Raw genomic sequence first — 26,794 nt, 5'->3', positions numbered from 1 at the left:
TTGTCAATAAAAGCTTTCAGCAATTTCTGAAGCGGAATGGGAATGATTTCTTTACTACTGAGAACGAGGATATTAAAGCTGCGGTAGTTGAACGATTCAATAGGACTCTCAAAGAAAAACTGTGGCGTGTGTTTACTCGTCAGAACTCTCCTCGATTCAAAGACGTATTACCCAAAGTAGTGAAAAGTTATAATCATTCTTATCATAGGAGTATCAAGTTACGCCCTGTTGACGTAACAGAGAAAAATCAAGGGGACGTATGGAACACATTGTATTTGGATGATCGACCTAAAGAGAAAACTAGTGCAAAACTTTTGATCGGCGATCGTGTGAGAATAAGTAAAAGTAGGCGACTGTTTAAAAAGGGCTACCTACCCTCTTGGACCGAAGAGTTATTTACAGTGACAAAATCCATTTCAACAACACCTAGAACCTACCAAATTACAGACGATCAGAACGAATGCGTGCGCGGAAGCTTCTATAAACAAGAACTGCAAAAAGTTGGTGCAAAAGAAATCTACAGAATTGAGACCGTCTTGGATAAGCGTAAAAGCGGACAAGAACTTTTGGTGAAGTGGGTCGGTTACGATTCATCATTTAACTCTTGGATACCAAAGTCTTATCTTTGTGTTTACAATTAATTATCATCCTTGTTGTTTTTTGTTTTTTTATTTTTTTTTTTGGTCTTGTTTTTTTTTCCTGTTTTTTTTGTTTTTTTGTTTTGTTTTTTTGTTTTTTGTTTTGTTTTGTTTTTTAATTTTCAAATGGAAGGATCCGAAAGTGAAAGTAATAATTCCAACAGAAATTCATCTTATTGGTCTATGTTTGGGAAACGAGTCCCTAGAGGGGAGATTGTGTTCTTGTGTCAGATGATGATTGTGTCGATTGTTGTGTCTGTATCATTATATAACTTGACGCGTGACGGAGAAACAGACAGACTATGGGTAGCGCTTCTAAGTAGTTGTCTCGGTTACGTTCTTCCAAATCCAACACTGAATAAACGAGTTTAATCATGTCTTATTTAGTCTTACCTTCTAATAGCAGCATGAGCTATTTTCCGAATAATTCTCCAGGGCATTATTTTACAAAACTACCCAGAGTGTTAGATTTATCGACAGAATACGAAGTCGGTTTATCAGAAATATTATTCAGTAACACGTATAACAACATCCTTGAGAATGAAGCATTTTTCGAGTTTAGAGTTACTAACGACAGCGAACAAGATACCGTACTCATCCCATCGGGTTTATACGAGTCACCGGATGAACTGGTTAAAACGATGATGACTCATATAAGAAGGAAAATAAAAAAGAAGCACGAGGGTTTCATCAAATTTTATTACGACCGTGCAACTCGCAGAGTAATGATAAGGCTATATAAGGAAGGAACTTTTTTGCACTTGAGTTCGACATTGAGCAATCTCTTGAATATTCCAAATCATTATTTATACGGTCCAACGTCTGTGTCGAGTGAAAGGCCATTACATCTAAACGTCGGATTCGAAGCAGTATACGTATATTGCAACCTCGTTCAACCTAGAATAGTTGGGGATAGCGTCGTACCTCTTTTGAGATGCGTACCGAGCGGAAATAGAAGCAAAGACATAGTTCATCATATTTTTGAGAAACCTAACTATGTTCCTCTCAGACTATTTAATTTTGACACGGTTGAAATCCTTTTAACCAACGACAAAGGCGAACCTTTGACATTTGCTTCAGGGAAGTCTATCGTGATACTTCATTTTCGAAAGAAGAGATTCGATTCGTAAACAGTCGTCATGACAAAAGGGATCGTGTTCAAATCCAATCAAAAAGGTTACGATGATTATTACTGTACTCAAGCAGGACGTGGTCTACCCGTGTTTGTTGGTGGAAGACATCAAAGAGGTCGAGGGCTTGGGAGTATCTTTGGTGGTATTGCAAGATCTCTGTTTCCCATCTTGAAATCGGGTGCTAAAACATTATTAAAAGAAGGTGCAAAAACCGGTGCCCAAATAGCATCTGACGTCATTTCCGGTCAGAATGTTAAAACAGCTTTAAAACGACGCGCGGGGAGAGTGGGAAAAGATTACTCAACAGAGCCGTGGGTGGTTTGACTTCAACTTCATCGCCGCCGCCGCCGCCGCCACCCGGACGTGTGACTCGGCGTATAAAACGACGACGACCTACTCAGACACGACAAAAGACCAGGAAGAGACGTAGGAAGAACGTAGCTCAAGACATTTTTGGTTGATTATCATGGCTTTGTTACATCCCTATTCCGCAGAGAGTGTACACAGCGGACTCGATCTGTTCTCATTACCCGTCACCCAGACTGCTGTTCAGGATGGTTTGTTTGTGGAATACCATCCGATCTCTACTTTGTCGAGTGGAGGTCCGATCGATTTTTCGATCAGGGGGGGGGGACGTCAGACTACTTGGATTTGCATAACACATTTATGCACGTACGCGTTAAAGTAATAAAGGCGGATGGAACTAATTTAGACGCCGATAGCAATGTTGCCCCTGTTAACACCTGGTTTCATGCCTTGTTTTCACAAGTGGATATGACTTTGAACGATGTTCTGGTGACGTCAAGTGAGAACGTTTATCCTTTTAGGAGTTTTGTAGAAACAATGTTGAATTATGATCAAGGTGCGAAAAGGAGTCACCTGACAATGGAATTTTTTCACGAGGACACCCCGGGTAAACTAGAAATAACGGATAGTACAAATGCTGGCTTCGATGCATGGAAAGAGCTGGTGAAAGAGAGTAAAGAAGTGGATATGATGGGAAAACTACATTTAGATTTCATGCATCAAGAACGGTATCTAATTAATGGAGTTGATGTAAAGTTGAGGCTTATCCCGTCTAAAGATGCTTTCCATCTCATGACCGATGCTGAGAGGTTTAAGAGTGTAATTACACACGCCTCGTTGTATGTTAGGAAGATTAAATTAAACCCAGCCGTGGCCCTGTCACACGAGAAAGCACTTCACATCGGCAATTGTAAATACCCCATGAAACGCGTTGTCCATAAAACCTTTTCTATTCCAAAAGGAAATTTAAGTGCAGTGCAAGATAATTTGTTTTTATCGCAAACCCCGACTAAGATCGTACTGGGTCTAATCGAAAGCACTAGCTTTAATGGAAATTACAAAAAGAATCCTTTTAATTTCCAGCACTTTGATCTGTCCTATCTAGCCCTGTACTTGAACGGAAAACAGATACCGTCCAAAGCACTAACTCCGAATTTCAGTAGTAAACAATATGTCAGAGCTTATCACAGTCTTATGCTAGCAGCTGGACTGGTTAACAACGATGCCAGAAATGGAATAGATTATAATGCTTACTCTCAGGGTTGTAGTCTTTTTGGTTTTGATCTGTCACCATCGCTATTAGACGGGAACCAGTGTGAACTGGTAAAAAGCGAGTCGCTTAGACTAGAACTTAAATTCTCGACCCCACTAGCTGATCCGATCATTGTGTTCTGTTACAGCGAATTAGATAGTGTAATAGAAATTGATCGCACTCGTCAGGTGATCACTGACTTTTCATCATGAACAACGTAGAAATCGAAACGATGTTAAACGGACACGTTAGGGCGAGACGAATTTTTCGAGGTGTTTATCCTAAAGATAGACTTCCGAACAACCCGAATTCTCATCAACCCGCTGCGTACATTATTAACACAGAGTCGAGTTCCGGTCCCGGAAAACATTGGGTATCTGTGTATTTTAACGGGATGGGAAAGGCAGAATATATGGATAGTTTTGGGTTCCCGCCTTCTGCGTATCCGACAATTCAAAGATTTGTGGAAAACAATAGTCGAAGCTGTAAACACAACCCGCGTATTATTCAGGGTATAACCAGTTCCACATGTGGTTTGTACGTTATATATTTCGTGTTGAAGAAAAGTAAAGGTGAAAGTTTGTCAAAACTTTTATCTATTTTTAATCCCTATCATTTTCGTATGAACGATTTAAAAGTGGCAAGAGCTGTTACTCATTTATCCCGAGGCACCTTGGTTGGGTAATCTTAATTGGAATGTTTGTTGTTTAAAATAAAATAAAAATAAATAAGATTCCTTATGATAAAATTTATTTCGTGTACACGAAACAAGACATAATTCTATTTACTTTATACCTTAATATATGATTTTTAAAATGAAGAAAATGATGATGATGATGATGATGATGATGATGATGATAATGATGATGATTATGATGATTATAATACAATTGATAAGCATTAACCGTTTGCTTTTGATTGATTGATCGCTTATGAAATTAAGACTTGCTTTAAATTGTTTAATTACAAATATTTTGTTGTTGATGATTATGACGATGATGAAAATGATGTTTATGATATATATGTAACATTGCTATCCATTAATCATTTATAAAAAAAAATGTTTAATGATTGAGTGTGTGAATGATCATTTTATAAGATGTGTATGGTGTATGAAAGTGTTGTTTATATTGTTTTTTTTTTTTTATTTGTTTTTTTTTCTTTCGTTTGTTTCTATGATCTTTTGTTTTATCATATTTTTATAATTCTATCATTATTATTATTATTATTATTATTATTATTATTATTATTATTATTATTATTATATATTATTATTATTATTATTATTATTATTATTATTATTATTATTATTATTATTACATTTCTATTTAGATCGTAATCTTATTTGGTCAAGTTTTGTTGTTTTTGCTTTTGTTTTTTATTAATATTTATAGAAAATTATAATGATGATTTAAAAGCTTATATGTGAATGTGTGAATGACCTTAGATCATTATTGTATAAGGTGTAACTGGTGTGTGAAAGTACATTGCTTTCGATGTTGTGAAAAAAATAAAACAAAATGAATTTTATTCACCAACATATGGTTTTATGTCTTTTTTATTTTTCTGTGTCTGTTATGGTTTTTTTTTGTAAAAGAAGATTTTAATTTTATTATATGGGGAACTACTTTTGTTTCAGTTTCGAAATGTTCACATTAAATTTCAAAGAAAAATTAGCATCAAAAAAGAATCCTTCAAAACTGTAACAAATTGTTGGGTAATATAATTATAAAAGAGTAAAAAATACAAGATGAAAAGATATCGCTTCTTTTATTCAAAACATAAAAAATGATTCGAATCATCAATATGATCATTAAAGATAATTGAGTTGTTCGATTACACACCAAATCACAAAGTAAAACATCATGGGGAAAAGTACTCGATTCGTCCAACGATTGACGGGCGAAATCTCCTGTATCATAGAGGGCCACCCACCGTTTGTCTTAATCCAGCTGCTGAGTTTTTTGTCCACATATGAACCCACAAATAAAGCAAAGTTTTCTCTATCCGGGTGAATACGGAGTACACGCTTAATGTAACATAAAAAAAACAATGATTCTACCCCAGCTGATCTGAGAGAATAATTCGTCTGCGACGATATACAATTGTTCTCTGGTTTCTATCAACGGACAGGTCGATAAATGTTCGTGAATATACTTATCATATCCTGCAATTGCTTTCTGATAACGATCATCTATCTGTTGATCGAGAAGCAAATCTTTCACAAAAAGTTCCATTTCAGTATCAGTCAAGACAAAAGTACACGAAGTAAAACACACATGAGACGCATTATCCAATACCTTTCTGGTATAATCTGACGAGGCATCGCTAACCAACCACCGTGTGATTCGAGCCAATGATTAAGTTTTTTCTCAAGATGAAGACTAACGATCTGAGAAAAATTTTCCCTGTCTGGATGACGTAAAGCTACTCTTCTAGCGTAAGCAATTAGAATCACTACCCTATACCAGTTGATATGCTGCTGAAACAATGTATCAATCACCGAGCAAAACCCAATGGGTTATCCAATACTGGTTGTTGAAAGAGTGATTGATGACAAAGATGAAAACATTGATCTATCACGGTTTTAACACAATGGAACATTTCATCTGGTTCTACATTGAGAATTAATGCTTTCACAAGACCACTCATTTTACGATGACACTGTCCCGACAAAAATATATTTCAAAGAACCAATCAAACGGACGAAACTATGACAATATGGTATCCAATCAAGATCGGAGAATTTGAAAGAACCAATCAAAATGATTTAGACTACCGGCTGCTCTGAATGACCTTGACCTATTTTTTTGCCGCGCTGCTGTGCGGCTGACGCCTGAGCTATTTGCCCTTTGACATTTGAGGGAGTCAATGGACTTTTAATTGATTAAATTAATAAATCATTAGACTCAGGAGCAAGAAACCAATTTAAAAGAACAACGCGAATCAGCGTTATAGTCCTTGGACTGTACTGCGTGACCTCAATTTGCGCTGCGGCGCTGCGGCGCGGGTGAACCAGTCGGAACCTAATAACACCGGGATAGGATCCTTTTAGCCATTCAATCAGCTGTATAGGCCTATTATTACGCAATTAACGATTCGATACATAATCGATGGCAAATCGAACACTCAATAAACACACGCGCTCATCTTACTGATCAAAACAAACAATGCGTATTAACAGTTAACAAATAAGAAGAAGAAAAAAAAACGTCCAAAGTATCAATCAAACGGAATGAGAACTAAACATTGGTATAAGAGATGATGACAACCAATCGGATACTAGATATTTGAACTTGTAGGTTTGAAAGAACCAATCAAATGATTTCAATAAGCATTAGTATCAGAAAACTAGGTCAAATACAATCTAATAGCCAATAAGATAATTGTATATTTAATCAATAACTATGAGTCATTAGACTCAGGTGTACGAAACGGACTTATTATAAAGCATTTGACCATTCGATATATAATCGAACTCAAAATGGGAATTGAATAAACATTCAATAACAAATAATAACAATGAGTCCTTATAAATACATAATCAAACTAAAATCAATACATAATAGATCTAAAAATATCGATTAGCAGGTAAAAAAACGATCACACCAATCATCCACATCCATCTTTTAAATCTTGTTCTAGTCATTCAGCTCACTATATACTACTTATGTGGTCTTGTGGTACGACACTCGCTTTCGGATCGGAAGGTACTGGGTTCGAGCCTCGCTCCGCGCATAGTTGAGTCCTTGGAAAAGGCTCTCTACTCACATTCTCTCACCGGACTCAGGTGTAAAATGAGTACCTGGCCGTTAACAGCGTTTTCTCTGTCAGAAAAAAAATGTATTATCGCCTAACAAGCGTCATGTTACGTGTTGCTGTTGGTCAGGGACCCCTGTAAAGCGCTTTGAGCATATTTAGTGAATATTGCGCTATACCTATAAAAGCTCAAGATAAAACTCAAGTTATATAGAGCAATATCCACTAACGTGCTCAAAGGGGTTTACAGTGGCCCTAACCAACACTTAACATGTAGGACAAGACATGACATCTTTTAGGAGATATTACATTTTTTTCCGATAGAGACAACGCTGTTAACGCCCAGGTATTCAATGTACACCTGAGTACGGTGAACAAAAATATGAGTAAAGAGCCTTTTCCAAGAACTCAATTATGTGCTGCTCAGAGCGGGTCTCGAACCTGGGGCCGTCCGGTCAACTTTTAAAAACTTCTCTCTAAGCGCTTGTTCATTTTTATTTTTATTACTCATTAATAGTTCAGTTCGACGAGTTCTTATGTTCAGTTGATTGCACGACCATTGAGAAATAATAATAATAATAGGATGAGAAAACGTATGGTGCATGTAAGTATTTGATTGAACAGAGAAGTGACTGATTTGAAAGACCCACGACTGTGACGTCAAGCCAGGTAGTTTCCCGATGTGTCATCAATGAAGAATGTGGGTTAGGGGCCCTCCGTTGTCTCCTATTCACTACCAATTGGCCAATCGTTTTCAAAATTCTTGTCACATGATTAAGGTAATTCTTCGGCGACATTTGACGAACCTTACCGAGTGGCCACGAAGATTTTCACAGGTGAACACCGGTGTGTGCGCTTGTCACCAACGTCGTTGGTCTCACCATCACACACACTGTCACCTTGTGTGAGCTTGAAACATAATAGAAAGGAATGTGTGTGTGTTCGCTTTTGTGTCTGTGTCTCTTTCGTTTCCCAAGGGTGTGTGTGTTGTGTGTAGTATTAGTGTCACAAAATCTGTTTTGAAATGGAGTGACAGCACGTTTATGTATTTTGGATATTTTTATGTTTCCAATAACCAAGCAGTAAGTATATGCCCACAATATAAACGGTACAGATTTCACGAGATACGGGTGCTATTTGAGTGTTTAGAAACAAATATTGTTCCCTCTCGTTAGTTGTAGTTTTTTTCCTCTCCACTTCCCAAGTGAATATGGCGTCTTTGTAAACTTCCGACTCTGGTTGACAGTCATTGACATAAAGAAAAGAATGATTATTTTATATCGCCGCTGACTTTGTCTTCTGAGATCATTTTATACACTAACTATAATGACATTCAATGAATTTTGTATGGGAGACGGGGATCTAGGTTGACAAATGAAAAGGTTATTATTATCGTTATTGTAAATATTTTTTCTTGCTCTCTACCATCGTCTATCTAGACTAGACTAGATATCTCTAGTGTCCAGTGCCAGTAGCCAGTAGTCTAGAGTAGTGGGCAGTGGTACCCGGTGCATTATGATTATAAATGCATCAGGTATATAATAATTACAAGGAAGATTTTCACAGGTACGAATTTTAAAAAAAATTGTTTTTCAATTACGTATAAGTATAATGAATTTCCCAAGTTTTTTTAATATTTTATAGAATCAAGTTAAAGTTGAAAGCAAAATTTATCTTCCTATTCTTACTCTTACCTTACCAGTTTATAAACGGTGAGAGGTTTGTGGTTATTGTCGTTGTATTGTATATCTATCGTGTTGTGCTAGTATGAGTGATGAGCGTGTCTTTATATGTTGTTTACTTTATTTGTGCAATTTTGTTTTGATGCTGTTTTTTTTTTAACATTTTAAAAATTTTGTGAAGCAGTTGTAAGTGACATTTAAAACATTGATTTTATTATAATTTTTTATAAACATTGAGATGCGTATGTGTGACCCACGGTATTTAATGCCTGAATGAAATTCTATATGAATTATAAAGGAAACTGAAAACTATATGTAGCCTATAAGGTCAAAGTCAAAATGATAAAGAGTTTGAAAATATCTGGGTGTGTGCTTTTAGACGTTGAAGAAACAGAACTGATCCATTTCAGTGAAGGCATAATTTCCTATGAATCTATTTTTTAAAAATCCAAATGTCATAATATCACCATCATCATCACCATCCTCATCATCATAATAATAATAACAAAGAGTTTAAAGGCTACACCCATTGAGACTACATTCGAACACTTAATTTTTAAATAGATTGACCTACGGTGGACATAATATGCATTCTACCCACATTTGTCATACCGTATCAAATCAGCAATAGGGCTTTAAAATGGACCAAGTGTTGCTTTGATGCCTTTAAAATATAAGTAACAATATATTGTAAATTACACATTGCAGATATTCTTTGAGATAAAGGAATAAAAGCATAGAAGAAAATTAAAAAAAAAAAAAGAAAAGAAGAAGAAGAAAGAAAGAAAGAAATCCATTCTTGTTACTGACATTTTTTATTATATATAATGCTCAGTCATGTAATTGTATTTTAAAGCAAATTGCAAAAAGTTCCCTATCAAGGGCATTTTTACATTCATTAATATTTTTAGCATTTTTAGTTTGAAATTCCAAACTGTTTGTTCCATGTTTTGGCAGTATGAAATATATAAATGAAGTCAATGTAGATATTTAAGGTATCAATTTCACCCTGACAGAATACCGTTTTGAGATGCTTTGTCACAAATTTTGATTCAGATTTGCATTATCGTATCTTTTATTATAATAATAGTATTGCTCTATAATGTACTTTGCAATGTGAAAAATAGCAAGTCAATAGATGAAGATGTTTTTAATAGTAAAAAATCTGTTCCATGAAAGTTGAAAGTAGCAGGTCATTGTGCAAGGCAAAATGGGTATATAGGTGGTGACTGCTGTAAAATATAAAGATGATAATACAACAACGATCGTACTATATTGTTTTTTTTTGTTGATTTTTCTCTTTTCAGATTTCGTACATTGATCAATGTAATTATTCACCTTTGAAGGAAATTTTAAAATGCCTTGGCATTGTACACTAAGCAGGACAACATCCTGTTTACTGGGAATAGCAATAATACTTCTCTCTTGTTGTATTTGGATTTCACACCAGTACCAAGGTAAAGAATCAGTAATTTCTTCATTACTTTGCTGTCCTTTATACAGTCATAATCATCATCATCATCATTGTCGTTGTCATCAGCATCCTACTTGAATGTGTGGATTCATAAAAAATGTTATAAAATCAGTATCATTTTACCTAAAACATTAGAGATACTGCCTAAAGATGAAACTTGATGATGCCCATAGCGGTAAAATGTTACATTCAAGAAATTATTGTACAAGGGTTGTCTTAAAAGACATTTTAGCTTATTTCGTCATTGGAGCATTATCAGCGATGAACTTCTCTGCTGTGACAACTCTCTTGATATCTACAGTATAAGTATCAGTAATAGGAGGAATTTATTAAATAAGCTTAGAAAGAAAGTTAGCCTTGCTTTAAAGATTTAAATTGGATGTATGTGTGTATATATATATATATATATATATATATATATATATATATATATATATATGGTGGTGATATTCCATTGTAATCTTGGCATTGTATTTATTAAAATTTAATTGCTAATGTTGTTTCGGTGAGTAGCTGCTTCAAATGATGATTGTTACTCTTCTTATTGTTTTGTGCAATCGTCAGATCCCCCAGAGATTGTGAAGCAAATTGAAAGTCAAAACGACGAGGTGGAAGAGGCTCTGTCACCAACTTTGTCCATTGAGGCCAGAGGAACGTCCCCTCTTTATTTTTTGTGGAAACGAGATGATACTGTTGTCCAAAACACTACAAGCTTCCTTTTGACCATCAGCAGTGCAAAAGTTGCGGATTCAGGAAGTTATGTCTGCATCATTGAGAATAAGTATGGAACTGTTGTCAGTTTGCCATTTCAATTGTCTGTGAAAGGTGAGAGCATTTAAGTCATGATGATATTACATTATGATTTAGATATATTTTTGTTTTGATGTTATTTTGGTTTAATAGAAATATTAACATTGGTGATAAAACTGCTGCATGATGAAAATGTTCATATCACTGATCTCAATGCAAATGTACAGAAAAATCCCTGCTGAGTAAATTGTCATTTAAATGTTTAAAATATCTCTTGATTTAGGGGCAAAGTTACAACAGGTATTAAAGTACACCAAACCCTTATTTTATACAGGTTTGAGTTTTACTTTTCACTCCTATCTTGAAAACAATTAGAATGATATTTACCACCATTTATCAGGCCGTCACACATTTATCTGGTTTATTTTGATGGAATCGTCATGATCAAGGTGCTTCACTGCTTTTTTTACTCCACAATCAGTCAGGCCTCACCTCAAATTGCACAAGCTGCTTATGTGGCCTCCTTTGTGTCCTGATATTCTATTAACATCCATCACTTCATATCGGCAGGTACTCATTTACACTTGGATTGAATGTGTACCATGTCTTACCTAAAGACACAACGCCGGGGTCGTAGTTTTTTTATAATTATTTGACAACCATTTGTTTATCGACCAAGCTCAATACTGCTCTTCTTTGCTACAAATGAGATGAGACACATATAAAACTGGTTGCTGTATTCAGTAGTAATCGACTTATAATAAAATTGTGTGACTAACCTTTTTGTCTTTTTATTTTTTAAATCTTAAAAAAGATTATTATGGCTTTGTCTTCACAGCATTAGGAGAGTATGCAGATGGCCCTGACAAATCAATTTCTGTCGAAGAGGGAAAGTTTGCCGTTCTGGAGCCTGAGCAGTTGTCTCATATATCAAGATATCAAATGGAATGGTTGCTGGGTGGTGCAGCACTCGACACCAACTCTGTCCATTATCACTTGTCACAGAAAAACAACCTGGCCATATTGGATGTGCCTATAAGCTTTGATGGCTTGTCGTATAAAGCACAGTTTACTCATTTGTCGCTGTTTGGTAGAAAGTCATCTACAAGCCCTGCATTTGTATTGTCTGTTAATAGTATGTGTCATTTTTCTTTCCTTAAATGTGAAAATTTGTTTCTTTTAACAAAATATGTTTTAAAATATTAAGGACGGTTAGTTTCTAAGTATTGATAAGGGAGTATTAATTCAACCTTGTGTCAAAATTTTCTGTTTAGATTGATTATGATCATGTTGAATGCCTAATATTTTTTTTTTTTTTAAATAATTTTTTTGAAAATTTGGTTTAAGAATCCATTAGTATCCCTTTTTATCTAGTTGTTTCCTTCTCTTACTGGCCAATGTACATCATGTTGTTTTACTGTGTATTGATAAAATTTTATGTCACAAACAGACAAGCATTTAATTAATGCTTTCTCAATGGTGTCAATATTTGGCAGTGTTTACTAACTAAGTTTAAAATATCTTTTAGAGCATTAAAGTTTGTGAAAAGTTTGCAATTACCCAATTTTAATAAGGTTTCTGTTTATCATGACAAGCGTCTTTAGTATAAAAGTGTAACGTTTTTTCCTCGTTTTGTTTTCTATTCAGATGCTGGGAGTCAAGACACATTCTCACCACCCGAGTTTGTTATAAAACCGGAGGACACTACTGTCATCTATGGTCAAAATACAGATGTCAAGTTTGAATGTGTTGTCAATGCCAGGTAAGTAGATGTATTCTGAATATTGAGACTGTGTGTACACATATTTGCAGGTCCGATAACCGAATGCAAATATGGGCTTGATTTAACATTGTTGTAATGGACAATGTTTTGTGTTGGTTTGAGAGTAATTTCTATTACAACAGTGGGCCTTGGGTTATCAGACGTCGGATTGCACCATTTGGTTTTGAAGGGGCCCTGCCTTGAGTTTCTGGTGGAGAGAGGGAGGAATGTTGTTTTTTTCCCTTGTGTTAATTAAAACTCCATTATTATCTAATCTGTCATTGTTATGATTTTATTAAGATTTATATATTATAACCATTTGAACATATCCCTTTTTTTGGGAAGGTCTTGAAGCAGTGTTGGTGTGGGTCTTTTGGATGATTTCAGACTAGACTATATTGTTGCTCTTGGATGTACTTGTGATCTTTGTTGATCTCGTCCCCTTTGTCTTACTTTTTTTTTTCTTAGGCGACTATTTTGTCATGTTCTGTTTTACTGGTACTTAAATGGCCTAATAGTGTTGCAAACTGTACAAAAATAGATAAAATACAGATTAAAACAGGGGGAAAAGCAGAGAGAATTATTTCAAACGATTTTCGATGCATACAATTTATCATCTGTCTCCCCGCCCTCACACACAAACACACAGTTGTATTCTACGTACATATAGTTAATTTTGGAACCAAATTGTGTGAAATTTTAATTTTTACCAGAGATTTGGATTTTAAACTTGAATTTAAGTGGATTTTGGTGAAAATGTATTTTAGTTAGAAATTGTTTTGTTACCAGGTTGAACAACATCACTTCAATGTCACTTGGTTTAGAAAGACAATTTATAAATAAATGGTTGGAAATACATGAATAAGAATGAATATAACAGCTTCAAAGAAGAAAAAAAAAATACCAAACACGTATTGTTTTGAGCTCATAACCTTTCTTCAGCCAATAACAAAAACAGTAAAAACATAAAACATTACTTAAAATCCAGACAAGATCAAATCAAGACAATGTTTATCTGAATTTTAAGTGATGTATTAATGTTCTTATTGTTTTTGTCATTGAAGAAGAAGGCTTATGAGCCCAAAACGTTCCATAATTGACATTTTGAAGGTGTTAAAGTAATTTTTGTTGATTACTTTTTACAGTCCACAGCTTCTAATAAAGTTGAGTCCTTGCAAAAGGCTCTTAACTCACATTCCTCTCATTGCACTCAGGTGTAAAATGAGTACCTGATGGTAAACAGTGTTGTCTCTGTCGGGGACAAAAAATGTATTATCGGCTAACAGTCAGGTGTTATGTCTTGTTCTACATGTTAAGTGTTGGCTAGGGACCCCTTTGTAAAAGGCTTTGAGCACGTTTAGTGGATATTAAGCTATTTAATTGCTCTTTTCTTTTGGTTTTTAAAAAAATTCATTTGCTTTTATTATCTTTTTCTCCCCAGACCATTTTCCAATCTTCAAATCACCTGGTACAGAGGCACAGGACAGTCTCAGACTCTGATAACCAATAATGGCAACAAGTACGTCATAAGTCCATTCAGTCGTGTCCTGACCATAAAAAATGTGGGGGAAAATGACGGGGGCAAGTACGAGTGTAAAGGCTCTTTGAAGGAACAGAGCACTTTTAGTCCTATCAGCGCTGAGTTTGTCCTCACTGTTCAAGGTAAAAGAATATATTCATGATATCATATGCATATCATGCATATGTTACACACAAAAAAATTCATACAAACCAGTTTGTTTTGTTTTGTTTTTATGGTTGCATTTTTTTTGTTTTTAACGAACTGAGTTTTCATAGTGTTTTTATTTTGTCTTATAGCAACCATGATATAATTTTTCAGCTTCTAATATCATGAATAGGAAATTCTTAGCTACTTTTTATTAATCATATTATTTTTGCTATCCTATAGGGAAGATTCTTTCTCTTTTTATTTTAGCTATGATTCCCCCCCCCCCCCCCACCTTCTCTCTCTATCTCTCTCTCTCTATCTATCTCTCTCTCTCTCGCTCTCTCTCTCTCTCTCTCTCTCTTTCTCTCTCTCTCTCTCTCTACCTTTATCTTGTTGTTATCAACCCTTTACTCATTCTTGGACAAAGTTCACGTGAAGCTCATAAGATACCTATAATCAAATACTACATTTCTATTTGAATCCGTCAGAGAATTAACAACAATATCAACCTCAATTGGATCCTCTCAACAGCTTGAGTCCAATTCTATTCAGGATATACCTCGAATCGGCCAAGAAAGAACTAAGACCAAATTTACCACTTACAAAGAAGATCACACGTGAATTGATGTATGCAGATGATGCAGACCTAATCTTTGAATCAAGCAAAAATATACATGCCAATAATATCAACTGCTCTAGAAGCATGGAATCTAAAAATGAATAAATCCAAAACAGAATATATAAAAATCAACAGAAATTTTAATGAGTGGGAAAGTGTACATAAACTAGGCAATATGATCAAAGAAAATGAAGACATCAGAAAACGAAAGCAGCTGGCCACCAATGCATTCAACCAACTCCAAAATTTATGGAATAGAAATAACATAATCAGTGAGAATAAACGAATACAGATTTACGAGACACTGATTATTCTGATATTGGCATATAATTGTGGAACCTGGGGCCTCCCAAAAAAGAACTTGAAAGTCTTGATTCATACCACCGCAAACAATTGCGTCATGTAATCGGAATCTTTTGGCCAGAGAAAATTTAAAAAACTGATCTTTATGAAAGATCCAGGGTCCAACGCCTGATTACAATAATAAAAGTTATTATGGAGGTTATTTGGTCACATCTTACACCAAGAAGATAACATCCCAACCCAAACTGCAATGACAGAATATTTCCTTCATGGCAACAAATATGTAGGGGGACCACCAACATCAATAGTAACTACCCTGAACCAGGATCTCTCTACATATCAGAAATTTCTTGGTTCAGATGAGGCCAAATTAATCCCTGAAGAACTAAGAAAAACTGCAGTGCCCTCTGTACTAAAGTCACAACATGATCTTTATAGCCTCAAAACTCTGGCCCAGAACCGTGACCAATGAAACAATTAACAACATGGATGGAGAGAGCATCTATACTCATTGAGGTGTTTAAAAAAATCTGTGACTGAATCACACAATTCTCAGCAAGGGTCATTCAGACTGGGAGGGTTACTACTACTACTACTACTACTACTACTACTACTACTACTACTACTACTACTACAACTACTACTACTACTACTACTACTACTACTACTACTACTACTACTACTACTACTACTACTACTACTACAACTACTAATACTACTACTACTATTACTACTACCTTTATCTCTCTGTCTCTCTCTCTCTACCTATCTATCTATTGAATCGTGTTGGATACAAATATGGTACGAATAGTGCTTGACATGTAGCAATGGAGCGAATTTTATTTTAATATTTACCACAATGTTGGAGTCAGTCTGACTCCATAATATTTACCACAATGTTGGAGTCAGTCTGACTCCATAATATTTACCACAATGTTGGAGTCAGTCTGACTCCATAATATTTACCACAATGTTGGAGTCAGTCTGACTCCATAATATTTACCACAATGTTGGAGTCAGTCTGACTCCATAATATTTACCACAATGTTGGAGTCAGTCTGACTCCATAATATTTACCACAATGTTGGAGTCAGTCTGACTCCATAATATTTACCACAATATTGGGAGTCAGTCTGACTCCAACATTGTGGTAAATATTAAAATAATATCTATCTATCTGTCTGTCTGTCTTTCTATCTATCTATTCACTCACCTTTCTTATTGATTCATATTAATTTTAATAACAATGACTCTTTTTTTCCACTACCCTAGTAAAACCCACCATTAGACCAGCTTCCCCTGTCAGGGTAACCAAAGATTTTCAAGAATCGTTTTCTTTGACATGTGATGCAGATGGAACTCCCCAACCCCAGGTTCAATGGGTGTTTAACGGCAACCAGCTTACAAACAACATGAACAGGTATGCTGCTTAATACAAACATTTATTTATTTAAAAATATTATTATTGTAAGTATATTGTTTAGACATATGGATTCGTTAATGATATTGCTTACTTTGAGTTAAAGGTGTTTGATAACGATTTGAAAGAAAAGAAATGTGCTTGTGAAATGCAGTGAATGAATAATATTTTATTATGCAATTTTGGGTGGAACTTTGATTTGAAACAATCAATCATCTTTCAAAAATTCAGTTTCCATCATGAATGCTGCCAAGAGCTTTTATATATTTATATTTGGGGGTCTTTTGACTTCCCATGGTGGACGGGAAGGGCCTTCTATGTCCCTATATTCCCTCTTCCTGGTTGCTTTCCATTTTTGTCTTGGAACGGGATTGTTTGGTTTTGTCATGTCCCTGGCCAGAGTCCTTAGCTGAGGAAGAAAACAGTGAAATGTTTAGTTCTAGTTTGGGGAGAAGATATTTTTTCCCTTATAAATCATCTCTTTTGTGAATTGCTATATATTTTGTAGACATTTGTGTATTCCTCTTCATTGGGTGTTGTGCTTGTGTCTAGATGAGATTTTTAGATGATCTCAATGTACAGTTATAATGTGCTTTTGGAGTCTACTTCTGTTCCTTATTTGAACCAGTCCCCTTTGTCTTATTTTCCCTTATGTGCTTTTAATTGTGAATCTTGAATTTTTAAAATATCCCATTCTTTTCTTTTACTACTGGTACTGATATGACATAAATGTGTTGTAAGTGCTGTAAAACCCTTAAAAACAAACAACAGGTATCCTAAATAGTCTAAATTGGTTCCCTTGTTCGTATAGGTTTTTCTTTTTCTTTTTTTCTTTTTTTTTTTTTTACTTCAAAATGTTGGGAGTACATGTTCAAAGCCATAAAGCCAACATAAGTGCCTGCTCCACTCACTTTTCTGAATTAAAAATTCACCCCATACACCGGAGCATACTCAATGTCTCAATCGTTTCTATGTTATATGTTTGTGATGAGAATATTGGCTATTAAGCTTTACTGCTGGTCAAAATTACTTCGCGATGGTGGCGAACGAATCGGCGATCTCAAGAAGTGGGTGAGAGAGGGATCTAGAAATGACTTTGGGTTTGAAACGAATATTTTTGTGTTCGTGGATAGCTCACACGGTAGAGCCACGCTCTCACCTGCCAGGCGGAGTTGTCGTACCAATAAGGTCGCAGGTTCAAACCCCACCACCGCCGCGAAAAATTTTTTTATTCTCTATTGTCTTCTGGCACTTTTCTACTCACTTCATATCTTGTTGTTACCAACATAAGTGCCTGCTCCACTCACTTTTCTGAATTAAAAATTCACCCCATACACCGGAGCATACTCAATGTCTCAATCGTTTCTATGTTATATGTTTGTGATGAGAATATTGGCTATTAAGCTTAACTGCTGGTCAAAATTACTTCGCGATGGTGGCGAACGAATCGGCGATCTCAAGAAGTGGGTGAGAGAGGGATCTAGAAATGACTTTGGGTTTGAAACGAATATTTTTGTGTTCGTGGATAGCTCACACGGTAGAGCCACGCTCTCACCTGCCAGGCGGAGTTGTCGTACCAATAAGGTCGCAGGTTCAAACCCCACCACCGCCGCGAAAAAATTTTTTATTCTCTATTGTCTTCTGGCACTTTTCTACTCACTTCATATCTTGTTGAAAGCCCATTAAGCCAGGGTTTAGCTTGGTTTCTGTGGTGTTACCCAGACAGTAGCAATAAAAAATATGGATACATTGTTGATTGTTCAGTTGTTTTTTATGGGTTTTTTTTTTGTTTGGTTTTATTTTTCTGCCAGTTTGTCCACATGTCTTTTTGGTTGCTAACTGTCATTATTTACATAGGGAATAACTGATAACTCAGTTATCGAACAATCCAGTGTGCTGTAAATATTTATTTTGAAATTATATATATTTTTTACAAATTGTGATCAATTTTGTATCTTTATTTTCCTTCTCGTGATGGATTGATGTGTTATGTAGGTAAAGATCACATAGGCTTATTCAATTTTCTCTGAAATAATGAAAGTGTTTTTCATGTTGCATTTGGTGGATATCAGCTTTTAATAATCAGTTGAATTCAACAAGCATGATATGCTCTCCAAATTACTTTACAAAATTCAATATCTTTAATTTAAGTTCTGTTATTATTTATTACATTTATTTTTCACCTTGGACTTTTCAGATATGAAGTTTTTCCTAATGGAAGTCTGAGCATTGAGAGTGTAGACTTGCCAGATTCAGGTGTCTACCAGTGTATGGCATCGAATGATGCAGGGACTGCTTCTACCTATACTTACCTTCTCGTCAATAGTAAGTGATTACATTTAAGTATTATTATTAGTGCTGATGGCTTTCTTCAGATCCGCAGAGATCCGAGGAGACTTTTCCTCCTTTAAAAAAAAAAGTACATTTCCCTTAATCAAATGTACTAGCAGTGAGAGACTTGATGTGTGATGGATTGTTCGACGTATCTCTAGCATTGTTATCCAATCAGGAAAGAATGTTTTATCTAATTCTTGTGTTCGCAGGTGCCAAGCCAGAAATGGTTCAGGGTCCAAAAGACAAGATTGTGGCAGAGGGGGCTGACACAGATCTCAAGTGTAAAGTCAAAGGAGGACCCCAGCCTGATGTCTACTGGACTAAAGGTTTGTTCTCATTTTAAGAGTGTTTTCAATTTACTGTTTAAATTTAAAAAAATAAAATGTAGTCATTCAGACTCATTGGCTCATGGAGCCAGAGTTTATCCTGGTTTCTTTAGCATGAAACGGACAATAGCAATTGCTATCTTTGGACAGGACGTAGGTCGATCGCAAAGTACTTTCTGCCAAATCTAACAGACCCAGCTACCCATTCAATGCTGGGTGGACAGGGGGGTCAGAAAAAATCTTGACTGCACCCAGGATCGATCTTGGTCCCTTTGCGTGTGCAGCGAGTGCTCTACCAACTGAGCTATCAGGGAACCCCCCCCCTCCCCTTCTTCTTCTTCTTCTTCTTTTTCTTCTTCTTCTTCTTCTTCTTCTTCTTCTTCTTCTTCTTCTTCTTCTTCTTCTTCTTCTTCTTCTTCTTCTTCTTCTTCTTCTTTTTCTTCTTCTAATTCTTCTTCTTCTTCTTCTTCTTCTTCTTCTTTTTCTTCTTCTTCTTCTTCTTCTTCTTCTTCTTCTTCTTCTTCTTCTTCTTCTTCTTCTTCTTCTTCTTCTTCTTCTTCTTCTTCTTCTTCTTCTTCTTCTTCTTCTTCTTCTTATTATTATTATTATTATTATTATTATTATTATTGCTTTTATTATCTTCACCATCATCATCATCATTAATAGTATCATTATCTAAACTTGAAATTTTGAAAATTGAGTAAAATAGTATGCTTTTAGTGTAAAAATATTTCTGCACAATGTACATATTTCTGATAATTTTCACTAAAATCTGATTTCATGTGCCTGGTTTAACTTGGCCTACAATTTAAAAAAAAAAAAAAATTACACATGTGAATATTTATTAAACACTCACGCACGCCATTAATATTTTTTCAGATGGAGTGAACGTAACGCTGAAAGGTCGCATTCGCAAAGCAGCGGACAGTTTGTTGATTGGTCAGGTTGTTATGTCCGACTCTGGTCTGTATGCCTGCCATGCTGTCAACATCAAAGGATCTGTGTCTGCTAATGCCACACTCAGTGTTATAGGTATGGTCTAATGTTTTCTCTTTGTACTTCCTATCTCAATAGATAGAATATGGATACATTTAAACTTACTTGGATACATTTAAACTTACTTAAGGGGTTCCATTCACTGATTTGGTAGAACACAAGCCTCGCAAGCTAGAGCACTTGGATCTCTCTGGGTGCAGCCAAAGTTTGCTTTTTGCATATTTATTTGCGGGGGGGGGGGGGGGGGGGGGTGTTTAAAAAAAAAAAAAAGGTGGTGTTTGTGTTTTGTTTTTTAAATTTAATTATTGATTTATTTTTATTTTTTTGTCTAGCCTATCTGCCCAACCCACTGTGATTAGTTAAATGTGTCAGAAAGTACTATGTAATAGACCAGTATCCTTCCCAAAAAGGTAGCAGTCAATTGTTGCTGTTTGTTTAATACAACAGAAACCCAGATAAACTCTGGTACAACGAATCTGAAGGATGTGAGGGATTAAAAAAAAATTTACATTGTATCTTCTTGATAATCTATTATTTATATCTCGTTTGTTAACTCAAATAGTCCTGAAGAGGACAAAATAACCTGAAAATGTAAATAAACTTGAACTGTTTTAATAAATGTATTTCAAATAAGTTTGATAAGTAATATATGATGCTATCTTCTGTAAAAAGATATTTATTTTTATTTATATTTATTTTCTTTTATCTCTTATTTCTCTGACCTTTCCTGTTCAAAGTGAAGACAACAATTATTAAGCCACCTCAAAACATGTCCAAGATACTCAATACAGACGCTTTGCTGGAGTGTGGTGTGCGCAAAGACGACTCGGTCACCGTGACATGGAAGTGGTATTACTATAATGGAGACACACCAAGGGAGATAATCCCTGCTGACAAAGGGAATAAGAAGATCTTAGATGATGGATCTCTGGTTATCTACGGCGTTTTGGGGTCAGACAGTGGAAAGTACAAATGTATGGTGACGTCCGACGGTGGCAATGATAACCGGGTTGCCATCTTAAATGTCATAGGTTTGTATCTCTTTTTTAAAAAAAGAAATACTTTGATGATTATGTTTGTTTTTATTTCTGTTATTTTGTCAATGATTATAATGCAATGAAAAATAATTTTTACTCTATTCTTATAAGAGCTAGTAAATTAGGTTGTATGATGAGTTGTTATAGACCCTTTTCCGATCCTCTGTATTATTTAGTAATAACTTGTGGGCACAGTGCACACTAAGATTTTTAAAAATTTATAATGACAATTTCACCTCTTCAACTGATGATCTTTGAAGTTGTAGATAAGCTAGAATAATGAGTCCTATGAATTTATTTTGGTTCTTCACAAATTATAGCATAATGGGGATGTAATCATCTGCGTAAGGACCAGACTGTTCCTTGTTCAAATTTTGGTAGAGATTTGAGTACTGACGTATAGGATTCTTTTTTTTAAAGCACATTCTTGTTAGTCAAATTCCAAATAGATGATGTTTACCTTGAAAATGCTAAAAGTGGGTGTGGTATTGAGAGAATTTCATTGTGTATATAATTAGTTCAGAGTGTCCATTTCAGCAGCCTTCTAGTACAGGTTAATAGCAAAATGTAACCGCTCATTTCATGCTTCAGAAAGTAATGATTTTTTTTTCTTTCTTTGTTATTGTGTGTGATTGTAATCTCTGAAAATTAATCTTTATTCCCCTTAGACCTTCCCGCTGCCCCAACAATACAGAGTGTTGCATTGTACGATGCCAAACCTTCCAGTGTGAAGATTGACTGGACCCTCAGCTATGACGGTGACACGCCAATCGTCAAGTTTGTCATTCAGATTCGTCAGGAGTCATCTTGTAAGCTAAATTAATATTTTTAAAAATTAAAGTGATAAGGAGCATTTGGCTTTAAAATACATATATGACTGAGCATTCATAATGTTAATAACTGGATTGTATATTTGATTTTTGTTGTTGTTGTTTTAATTTAATTTTTATTTAAAATTTCTTCAATGCTTTTATATGTTTCTCCGTTTTTAATATTTTTGTCTCAAAGAATATGCAATGTATAATGTCCAATATATTATTACTTGTGTTTTGCTTGTGAATCGTATACCTATATGTTCGCATGGGTGTACGATCCGATAGTGATGTCGTTTCTTCTTCTCTTTACTAGCCTATCCTGCTTCTTTGGTTTGTGATTGTATTTTTGACAGGGATATTTTTTTCCTGTAAATCCTCTGCCTGTTTGTTCCTGGTTATTTATAATTTAGCTTATGATATCTTTAGATTATGATTTTGATTGAAATTTGTACTATTTTTGTTAGATTGCTTGTTTTTTTGTTTCAGCGGTCTCTCATATAACCTCAATTGTGTTGGAAGAGACCTAAAGCAACAAACAAACAAACAATATATTATTACTTGTGTTTTGAGGGCATTTAAGGACAACTTATCCATTTTAAAGCATATTTCTGATAAGGTATTAAAGAAAGAATTAGAATGGAGTGAAATAAAATAGAATGATTAAGAAAGATCTTTTTAAGAAAAATAGAGAACTAATCATAAAGATATTTTTAAAATACAAATGATTTGTTATGAAGTGATTTATATATGCTGTATTTATTGGACTGCAAGATGCACCAGACTAAAAGCTGCACCACTCAATTATTTAAAAAAAATCAATTTTATCCTACCATAAGTCACTCCTGGGTGTAATCCGTACTTGTTAAAATTCGTTGGTTATTCGTTACAATTTTAAACAATAGCCGTGAAGTCTACACACTTGGCTGACATGGGCAATGGGAACACTAGTATTAGTTGCACTGGGCTATAAGCCTCGGGGTCCAATTCAGGGAGAAAAGTCGTGGTTTACAGTTGGACAATACAGACAGAACTTTTCCTCTTGAGATAGAGAAGTAGATGTGATCAAAAAATATTTAAGGTCAAAGCTCAGTGTCATGAGTAAGAGTAATGAGATAAATGAATGAATACTTTCCCGAACAAGTAGTGATATGGGGGACAGCGTGGCTCAGTGGTACAATCTTTGCTTCATACCCACAGGGTACTGAGTTCGACCATGTTGTGTGACCTTGAGCAAGTCACCTCACCCTAGCTCACTTTGCAGCGCTGCACTGCGGCTGATGCCTGGGTTATTCCAGTCTTCCCTTGGAATAGGCCCTAAAGACAAATTTCTCCTTGGGGATGAATAAAGGGATTTTTTTTTTAATTATGTTTTTTACTAATCTACAAATTTGAAGCTTATGCGTCACTAGATCTGAATATTTGGAAACAGTATTAATCCTAAAAAATTTTGAATATTTTAAATATCCTCTCTGAACAACATATTTTACTTTATTTTCACATTATTACAGTGGGATCAAATATTGATAGCCCATGGGAAACCATTGAAAGCAGGGTGGACCCAAGTCTAAGGTCTTTTATAGTTGAGAATCTGCTGCCAGCAAGATATTACAGGTTTCGAATGATAGCAGTCAACAATGTTGGTGAAAGTCCTCCTAGTAGAGCAGCCCCTGTAGATGCAGCCATCAAAATGCCATCACGACGTAAGATTTATCCCTTTTTTTTTTTTTTTTCATTTGTTTACAATGCTCACATGCTGACTCAGGATTTATGGCAAAATTGAGACAAACTATTGACTTTCGTGCATTTAATGGGATTGATTGATTACTTTATCTCTAGAAGTTTCATTTTATAATTAAGTATGATAACATTAGATGTCCTGAAAATTGGGCCTTTTTATATAGCATTATTCTAGAAAAATTCTCAAAAAATTATATACTTGTGATTCAGATATTACCCATTGTAAAATTTAAAATTAAAAAAAAAATTAATTCCTGGCTCTGGTTGACCAAATTTCTGTTTTTTATTTTAATGTTATGTTTACGTATTTGCTTTTTTTTTTTTAGTCTTTTCTTTCTTTTTTTTTTTGTTTTTGTTTTTTGGAGCATTGATAGCCTCTGTGCATAGAAACAAAACTAACTCTATGTGGATATAAGGAATTTTGTAAAATTGTAAAAAGGCAATGTGCCGCTATGTAACATTATGCTTTGGGTAAACCATAGACTTAAATGACTTAGTTCTCCATAGAATTAGAAATCAACAGGTTTTACCCTTTAAAATAGGAAGCTTTTCATTGGAAAGAAAAATAAAAAAAAAACTTTGTTAGGTTCTTGTTCTTCATGATCAACTTATATAACTTCAACTTCAAAACAAAATTTTTATTTTGCTAATACTGTAGTTGTTTTTTTAAAACGATATTTTGATTCTATTTTTAATTTATCAAGTGTGTAACAGCTGTTCCTCTGATGTCTCTTTCAGCACCTGGCGAGGCACCCAAAAACTTGTTTTGTGTCCAGGGGGATGAGCGTGAGATCAAGGTGCAGTGGGAACCACCCCCTGAATCCTCGTGGAATGGGGAGCTTCAAGGATATAGAATATTCTACAAGGTAAAGGAAATCTGGGTGGGGTCCTGACCTCCCACAGTGGGTAGGGAGGCACTTACTGTGTCTTCTATCCCTCTACAGGTGGTTTCCAATTTGCCTTCTGTTTGTGCCTTGGAATGAGATTACTTGGTTTTGTCCTGGCCGGGCCGGAGTCCTTGGCTGGGAGAGAAACATTCAAACGCATAGTTATTGTTTGGGTAGATTATATTTTTTTCCCTTGTAAATAATCTCTCTGTTATGCATTATTATATTTGCTGTTCTGAATTTATAATGTAAGCATTTGAGTATATTCCTCTGAGTGGGATCCTGTGCTCATGTCTGGATGAGACTTTTAGGTGACCTCAAACTAAGTACATTGATGGTATGCTCTTGGAATCTATACCTATTCCCTCTTTGTACCATTTCCCTTTGTCTTACTTTTTGTAGGGTGCTCTACTTGTAATTCTAGAACTTTTGTGCTATCCCATTTTCATCTTTTTTACTGGCTCTGATATGACCTAAATGTATCGCAAGCGCTGTAAAACCCTTAAAAATAAAGAAACAAACAATGAAAAGTAAATGATAACTTATTACACAATTTACTTCTATTTATTTCAAGTTCATTTCAAAATAAACAACAAACAAACAAAAACTATTAGTTATAGATTTCTCAGCAAGCCTGCTTGAAATACAGCTAAAGTTGATATGTTCAGATTCTGATGTATCCATTTGGTGTGTCTAGATGTTTGTGGGTTTTGTGAGAAAAAAATAATTTCCATTCAGGATCAATAAATTATATCTTATCTTTTCTTATATTATATTATCTTATTATTTTTATTTTCTTCAGTGGTGCTTTGCAAGCACTGTTAAATACTTAGTATATAAACAAACTGTCTATAATTGTTTAAATTTTTAATACGTTGATTTATGTAGGTTGATGCATTCAAGGATGACACAGAAAAAGTTCAAGACGTAGCTGGAAAAGACACAAGAACTTATACACTGATCAATTTGGCCTACAACAAAAGATATCGGATCAAAATTGCCGCTGTCAATGAAAAGGGGGCTGGGGTGATGAGCTCTGCTTTTCATATCACTACTTTGCAAGGTGAAGTTTTATCGTATTGTATTTATCTACGACTACTACTTCTACTACTATTTCTTCTTCTTCTTCTTCTTCTTCTTCTTCTTCTTCTTCTTCTTCTTCTTCTTCTTCTTCTTCTTCTTCTTCTTCTTCTTCTTCTTCTTCTTCTTCTTCTTCTTCTTCTTCTTCTCTTCTTCTTCTTCTTCTTCTCTTCTTCTTCTTCTTCTTCTTCTTCTTCTCTTCGTCGTCGTCTTCTTCCTTATCTGGAAACCTCAAGTTGAAGGGCCAAGCTTCATTTGATTAAAAAAAATTTAAAGTTAGCAATATATATAAGAAATTGATGATGGCCTGAGAGAATGAAAGTGCATCACTAGGTAAAATGTTGTCTTCTTTTTTTCTAATGATAGAATTTTGTCATTGGTAAGTTTGTAACAGCATTGTATACTCTGATTTGTTAAGCCTTGATCACTGACATATTTACTCTATCAGTTGTAATCAAGGTTAGCCCAATTTCCATTATCATACTCTCTATTTTAAGGATAGGCTAATTGTATTTGTCTTTAAACAATATGAATATAAATACATGGCTAGCAAAAAGGAAAAGAAAAGCAGTCAATATTTCTGTTGTATCTGGTCTGCCGCCTCCTTATATTCCATCAGGTGTAAAGGGCAATAGGTAATTTATCTGGTGAGTTCTTTTTGGGATCTCCATGGAGCAAAAGCCATCAACTTTTCTCTATCCAACCCAGTGGTTCCAGGTGGTTCCATGTCCCTCAATTTCCTCTTGGATTGAACGCCTCCAGCTGTTATTGCCCTCCCCCCACTTTATTCTTGTTCCTCAAGGATTCCACTTTTT

At 35.0% G+C, this 26,794-nt stretch overlaps 2 protein-coding genes across 5 annotated transcripts in view; both read left to right on the top strand.

The window, feature by feature from the left end:
• The first annotated feature begins 1,777 nt into the window (after positions 1-1,777).
• Positions 1,778-3,541, top strand: LOC144973997 (uncharacterized protein F54H12.2-like). Its single transcript, XM_078916886.1, has 3 exons — positions 1,778-2,015; positions 2,266-2,328; positions 2,541-3,541. The coding sequence occupies exons 1-3, from the start codon at positions 1,778-1,780 to the stop codon at positions 3,539-3,541; spliced, it is 1,302 nt and encodes a 433-aa protein (XP_078773012.1).
• Positions 3,542-8,032: 4,491 nt separating this feature from the next.
• The window catches only part of LOC144973445 (protein sidekick-1-like), a 49,441-nt gene continuing 30,679 nt past the window's right edge, over positions 8,033-26,794 (top strand). For 2 of the 4 annotated variants that reach the window (XM_078915904.1, XM_078915906.1), the window contains exons 1-15: positions 8,284-8,470; positions 10,078-10,227; positions 10,809-11,069; positions 11,833-12,129; positions 12,642-12,756; positions 14,198-14,418; positions 16,620-16,767; positions 18,965-19,092; positions 19,311-19,427; positions 20,307-20,459; positions 21,161-21,454; positions 22,129-22,269; positions 23,784-23,975; positions 24,751-24,878; positions 25,788-25,962. In XM_078915904.1, coding sequence (XP_078772030.1) covers positions 10,128-10,227; positions 10,809-11,069; positions 11,833-12,129; positions 12,642-12,756; positions 14,198-14,418; positions 16,620-16,767; positions 18,965-19,092; positions 19,311-19,427; positions 20,307-20,459; positions 21,161-21,454; positions 22,129-22,269; positions 23,784-23,975; positions 24,751-24,878; positions 25,788-25,962 — 2,470 coding nt within the window. In that variant the 5' untranslated portion in view covers positions 8,284-8,470; positions 10,078-10,127. Of the gene's footprint in view, positions 8,171-8,283; positions 8,471-10,077; positions 10,228-10,808; positions 11,070-11,832; positions 12,130-12,641; positions 12,757-14,197; positions 14,419-16,619; positions 16,768-18,964; positions 19,093-19,310; positions 19,428-20,306; positions 20,460-21,160; positions 21,455-22,128; positions 22,270-23,783; positions 23,976-24,750; positions 24,879-25,787; positions 25,963-26,794 lie in introns of those variants that run through there. The other 2 variants (XM_078915903.1, XM_078915905.1) reach the window with 2 other exon arrangements.

Source organism: Berghia stephanieae, chromosome 5 (genome assembly GCF_034508935.2).
Source record: "Berghia stephanieae isolate SIO BIC M18660-M18661 chromosome 5, UCSD_Bste_1.3, whole genome shotgun sequence".
Lineage (NCBI taxonomy): Eukaryota > Metazoa > Mollusca > Gastropoda > Nudibranchia > Aeolidiidae > Berghia > Berghia stephanieae.
Note: the sequence above shows the minus strand (reverse complement) of the source record. Positions and strands in the feature narration are given on the sequence as shown.

Excerpts from the sequence above, each read along its gene's own strand:
- LOC144973997 (XM_078916886.1), top strand. The coding sequence starts at position 1,778 with ATGACAAAAGGGATCGTGTTCAAATCCAATCAAAAAGGTTACGATGAT. Across the intron at positions 2,016-2,265 it reads AGCATCTGACGTCATTTCCG|AGAGTGTACACAGCGGACTC; the intron begins GTCAGAATGTTA and ends CCTATTCCGCAG. Across the intron at positions 2,329-2,540 it reads CCAGACTGCTGTTCAGGATG|TGGATATGACTTTGAACGAT; the intron begins GTTTGTTTGTGG and ends TGTTTTCACAAG.